At 37.4% G+C, this 6,478-nt stretch overlaps 1 protein-coding gene across 2 annotated transcripts in view; it reads left to right on the plus strand.

Moving 5' to 3' along the window:
• SMPDL3A (sphingomyelin phosphodiesterase acid like 3A) overlaps positions 1-2,891 on the plus strand; it is a 16,501-nt gene extending 13,610 nt beyond the window's left edge. For both annotated transcript variants that reach the window (XM_049654293.1, XM_049654294.1), the window contains 2 exons: positions 495-619; positions 2,263-2,891. In XM_049654293.1, coding sequence (XP_049510250.1) covers positions 495-619; positions 2,263-2,580 — 443 coding nt within the window. In that variant the 3' untranslated portion in view covers positions 2,581-2,891. The remainder of the gene's footprint in view (positions 1-494; positions 620-2,262) is intronic.
• The last annotated feature ends 3,587 nt before the right edge of the window (positions 2,892-6,478 follow it).

The following is a 6,478-nucleotide window of genomic DNA, read 5'->3' on the forward strand; positions in this document are numbered from 1 at the left end:
CCCGCCCACATACCATCACTTATATTTAACATCTATCAGGATTTTGCCACATTTGCTTTACCTATTCACTTCTTTATTCTTTTTTCTTTTTCTCAAGTATTTGAAAGTAAATCTCAAACATTAGATCCATTTTAGCCTACATGCTACTGTATACATTGCTAAAATATATGGCTAATTCACATAATTTAATTGTCATTTGGTCAGTTGTCATTAACTACATGGCTAATTATATAATTTACATACTAATACGATTCACTTACCTACCTAACAAGAGCAACAGTAATTTTTCAGTATCATCTAATACCAATCCATAATAAAAATTCCTCTATTTTCTCAAAAGTGTCCCTTTATAGTTGTTTCAAGTCAGGATTCATCAAGGATCATACATCATTTGGCTGTTATGTCTGTTAATCTCTTAATCTTGCATTTGTTTATATTTTTAGTAAAGATAAACTCAATTAAAAAATATGTTTATGTACATATGTTTTGTCCAGGAGGACCGGTAAATTCTTTGTTTGTGGCTCCTGCTGTTACCCCAGTGAAGAGTGTTGCAGAAAAACTGACCAACAATCCTGGCGTCAGACTATTTCAATATGATCCTCATGATTATAAACTATTGGTAAGTTGGCACAGTTTTGGAATTGCCCCCACATTTATGCATGTCTTTATAGTTTTCAATAGTTTAGTTGAATGTTTTCAGCTTAACTATGTATGTTGTTTCTATGTTGAAATCTCATGATGTCTGTCTTCTTTTTATATTTGGCTGGTCAGCACTTTCTCAGTATGGGCATTATGAGATCAGCCTTTGGGAGGTTGTTTCTGTCCTTCTAAGGACTTGACATTTGTTCAGTACATTGGGCAGGGCCTGATTTGGGGACTTGTACACATACTGAAACTTTTCACTAAGCCATATTTATTAATTACTCTTCTCTAGAACATAGCTGTGAAGGTGACTGTAGACTCCGAAACCATACTCCCCCAAGCATTCTTTTATCAAATTTCCTTATGTATTTCCAGTCTGTTCCTCTTTAAAATGAGGATTAAACTAAGTATTACTGACTTCACAGAGTTGCTGTGAGGATTACATGAACAAATATGTGTAAAGCACTTAGAAAAATACTTGGCTTATAGTAAGAACTCAATACATGTTGGCAGCGTTTTTTTTGTAAATAAAAATGAGTTGGACATTTATCTTTGAGACAAAAGTTCTCTGGAGCTTGTACACGACTAGGTTTTAGACCAATTTAACATTGAAGGGCTGGGCTTTTTGCTTATAAGTACTGCCCCTTTTAATTAATATCATTTGAAAAGAATTTTCAATTAAAGTCTCTATTGATGTAAATGCATTTTTTTTCCCTAAATAAACTTAGTAAGAGGTAGCTCACTTGTCCCTTAGAGCATGTTTTTATGAAGAAAATAAGGCAAGGGAAATCAGATTTAATTTGCAAACATTTGATTAAATGAGGAAATAAAACAATTGACTGAATTCTTTATACAACTATTAGTTGCCTATTTTTGGATCTGAGCATCATACACACACACACGCACACACACATATATATATATTATATATGTATACATGTACATATACGTGTGTATGTGTATATGTATGTATGTGTGTATGTATATACACATACTGACATGGAAAGATGCCCTGATATAGCACTAGTTATTTTTAAAAGTGCAAAACAGTGTATACATAGTATAGCTTAATTTTTTGAAAAAGCCAAGAGATAGTAAATCAGGTATACATATTCTAAATAATTATATTTGTTTTGTACATAATGTCTAGAACAACTTATGTCTTGACATACACTGGAGTGATGATAAATGTTTAACAAGTTGTTCACTGGGGGGAATAAACAACACTTTAATTATAGTGTCGAGATTCCTAAAAATTTGATAATTGGCTCTGTGAGCTGGTACCAGCCACCTCCAGCACAGCACTGATTTATATGTAACTATTAGCAGTGGTTACTTCTGAGGTGTGTGAATCCAAAGCTTTGTATTTTGTACATCTCTCTGTGTAGTTTAGAATATGTTCCTTCATTGTTTTTAAAATGAAAAAAAGTAATACAGATTTGTCTACTGGAATTCCATAAAAAAAAAAATAAAAGCAAACCAAAACAGTTCTCACTTTTTTCTAAATGACTACAACTTTAAATTAAGAATGTCACATAAATCCTAATAAGGACGCTTCTTCCTGTGCAGTACTTTCTATGGCAGAGAATGAACCAGGGTTTGTGACTGTTTTTGCTATAGGATATGTTGCAGTATTATTTGAACCTGACAGATGCAAATCTAAAGGGAGAATCCGATTGGAAGCTGGAATATATGCTGACTCAGACCTATGACATTGAAGATTTGCAGCCAAAAAGTTTGTATGCATTAGCTAAGCAATTTGCAGTCCTGGACAGTGAGCAGTTTATCAAATACTATAATTACTTCTTTGTGAGTTATGACAGCAGTGCAATTTGCAATGGGGAATGTAAGTCCTATCACGTTTGTGCCATTATGAGTCTTGATCGTATTTCCTATGAAGATTGCCTCAAACAATATTATATAAAGCACTATCCCTAGTACTTAACTGTTTGTGTTCATAGAAAATGTAACATTGTTCTGTTTCTGAGATCGGTTTGTGGGAACTGTTACATAAATCTTGTGGGTTACTGAGTGGGCCAGCAGAATTCTTATCTTTGCTTTCTTTTTTATAATCCTCAAATGTGGATATTTGTAACATTCTACATTTTTATTATATTGAATATATAACTGACCATTACAAGAATGATGTCTGGATGTCAGTATCCTGTCTTCCAGTTTATAGAATTATATCTAATTTATACCCTTGTTGCAACTGTCATTTATATAAATAAAGCAAATGACTTCTCATGCATGATGAATTATTTTTAATAGGATGATTTTCTTTTAATTCACTTTTGTTAAAAACTCATATGTAAACTGAGGCTGAAACTGTTTAAATCTCATGTATAAACTGAGGCCAACACTGTTTCCGTGCACTATGTACTGTTGGGAAAACACCAAGGACTCGTTGAGACCAACTTGGGGCTTATGAAACATCCTAGGACATGAGTTGCCTATAATGGAGCAAAGCTGTCTTTGTTCTATGAGTGAAGGAGAGGCCTCTTGAGTACCGCTAACTTTTAAGGAACAGAGTGTCACAAGTTGTGCTTATTGTAACTACAGTACTAGCATAAGGCCTGGATCCTCCCCTGGTGATGGGCACTTAGTAAATAACTGTTGAAGTGAATTGAAAGGTATGACTGTTTCTCAAAGAAATGCACTAGGATGCAGCAGTGGCATTTTCTTTGCCACGATATTCTAAGGGAAGATAAAAAAGGAGCTTTTATTTTTGGGATTGTGTGTAGAGTTCTCCCATGGTTGCCTGTCTCTCAACAGCTTCTCTCAAGCTGTTGTTTGCTTCCAGGCTAAGTGGGAGAATTCAAGTAGAAGAGAAGAGGAGGAGGCCTAGGGATTTAGGAAACCTCAATACTTTGGCTTGCTGAAGAAGATATGCAATCACCAACCTTAGGTCAATCAAAAAGGAGACTGAAACTCATTATCCTGTGACTGGTTGGACTTCACTTAAAAAAGAAAAAGAGGGGCGCCTGGGTGATTTATTCGGTTAACTGTCTGACTCTTGATTTCGGCTCAGGTCATGATCTCACGGTGGTGAGATCGAGCCCTGCCTTGGGCTCTGTGCTAACGTGCAGAGCCTACTTGGGATCCTCCTCCTTCTCTCTCTCTCTCTCTCTGCTCCTCCTCCATTTGTGTGCAGTCTCTCTCCCTCTCAAAATAAATAAATAAATAAATAAATAAATAAATAAATAAATAAAAAATGACTTACACGTGTAAGATCTCATCATAATGAAACTAAGTTATTCTGATTTTCAAAGGCCTGAGAACACAAACATTACAAAATAAAAATATAACATCTAAGAAACTATCGATATTCATTAGGTAAACATTTCCTTAATTTTTAAGTTAAAAAAATAAACTGGTAGGGTGCCTGGGTGGCCCAGTCAGTTGAGTGTCTGACTTTGGCTCAAGTCATGATATTGCAGTTTATGGGTTTGAGCTCCACATCGGGCTCTGTGCTGACAGCTCAGAGCCTGGAGCCTGCTTCGGATTCTGTGTCTCCCTCTCTCTCTGCCCCTCCCCTGCTTGCATGCTCTCTCTCTCTCTCTCTCTCTCAAAAATAAATAAGCATTTAAAAAAATTTAAAAGATAAATTAGTTTGTTTTTTAGAAGTGAAAATGTGGAAATAAAGCAAAGCTTCATTGTTATAATCACATTATTTATTTATTTATTTATTTTTAAATGTTTGTTTATTTTTGAGAGAGAGAGAGAGACAGAGCATGAACGGGGGAGGGGCAGAGAGAGAGGGAGACACAGAATCGGAAGCAGGCTCCAGGCTCTGAGCCATCAGCCCAGAGCCCGACGCGGGGCTTGAGCTCACGGACCGCTAGATCGTGACCTGAGCTGAAGTCGGACGCTTAACTGACTGAGCCACCCAGGCACCCCTATAATCACATTATTTAGAAATCACCCTCCCCTCAGTTATATTTAAATTTGGTGTTGTCAAATGGGTACATTCTATATTTTTATATTCATATACTTATGGACAGAAGTTTTAAGAGAACAGGTTTGTGCCATATGAGAAAAAAAAAAAAACTTTAAGTGGCGAAAACCAAAGATGGTGTGTGCTGACTCAGTGAGTCCCAGCTCTGCAAGAGGACAAGCCTGGACTTGCAGGATTACAGGACAGAAAATTTCTGCACCTGCTGGGATTTGGGGCAGTGAACATTTAGGACTCTTTCTACATTATTCTACAGCCTACACTTTTTAAGGATACCTTTTTGTGTTCAGGTTACTTTTACCTTAAGATAGAAATAAATGATCTGACGTTTCAAGTAATATTTAGGGATATTATCAGTAATTAAATGAATTTTACCATTCTGAAATCAGAGCATCTTACCACTATTTATTGTGGGTTATTTCCAATTACTATTACTGAATCCCAAATTCAGCTGCCCATTGCTTGAAAGGTCAATACTCAAGAGACACATGTTGATTGGAAAAGAATATGAGCTTTATTCAGAAGGCTGGCCACCTGGAGAGAAGGCAGACACTTATCCAAAAGCCAACTCTGAGGTTTCTCCCTAGCCAAGAGGGTTTTAAAAGGGCAAGGGGTGGTTAATCAGTAAGGGGTGCAGTGGCATGTAACATTTCCTGATTCTGTGTAGATTTGATGGTGCCTGTTTACAGCTTTCACTGCCTGAGGGTTGTGCAAGAGGTCTAATTCCTGTTCTGTGATGGGCGTGGGCTTTCTCTTCTTCTAAAAAGGAATGTAAGATTTATAGATTCACAAGGAGGGTTATTAAATCAATCATATCAACTTAAGAACACCATTAAACATCATCATGCTAGTTATGAAGATCAAGGTGGCCTCAATTACCCCACTGTCAATTTTACCATTCCTTATCTATGGGATTAAGGACCAGGGTCCATCGTCTGTAGCTTCTTCATGCTGATATAGGGCGTAGTTGGGACCATGGAATGGAATATGTTAATGTGGGTTTGAAACATCTCTTTATACACAACTGATGCGACTTGCTTTCATGGTTTTGTTACACACATTGTAATAAGCTTAATTCCTATACATAGTGCTAATAGCGTGAATGTGAGTCCTAATTTTAGAATGACTTTTAATACAGACCTAAGTCCTGACGGTAACCAGGAGAAAACATTTGTAAACCAATTCCGTCCTCTCTGGAACAGGGGTGTGTGGCAATCTAGGGTCTGCTGCAACCAAGTGGCTTGTCTGATTTTATCAATACCGGTTTCTGAGGAAGTATTGATACATGTGCAGCAAGACGACTTAGCAATAACAGAAATTCCCCTTTGCTCAGCTAGGGTATAGTCTAGGGCCATATGGTTATCCAGGACAACTTTAGCAAGGGAATCTAATGACTTTTCCAAGTTAGCCCGAGATTTGGTGGTTTCGTTAGCTAGGATGGTTAGAGTTTGGGACAGTTGCAAAGCACATGTTGATAGGCAGCAGCCCCCCATGATGGCAACAACTTATAAACAAAGAAATATTCATCCCCATCAGGGATATTGCCGGGGAAGTCACGAGTCAGTCTAGTAAATAATTTCAGGGAGCTAGCCTAATGTTTAGTTTCATTAGCAGGGTCAAGGGAGAAGGAGATCCCTAGGGTGGCCAGAAGGAGTAGAAGAATTTGTAATACAGTCTGTGGGCCAGTGGACTCCATGTAAGCTGCAAATAAAGACAAACCCAGCCTGAGCACTTAAGATGAAAAGTGGAGTCCTCCTCAGGTCTTAGTGAGAATTGGCTCACCAACAGGGCAACCCATTCCATCCAATCTTGGCTCACCTGAACCTGGCTCTGGATGTCGTCCATAGCCAGGAAGGAAAAAAGACTGCTGTTTACACATAG

This window comes from Panthera uncia (assembly GCF_023721935.1).
Source record: "Panthera uncia isolate 11264 chromosome B2 unlocalized genomic scaffold, Puncia_PCG_1.0 HiC_scaffold_24, whole genome shotgun sequence".
NCBI lineage: Eukaryota > Metazoa > Chordata > Mammalia > Carnivora > Felidae > Panthera > Panthera uncia.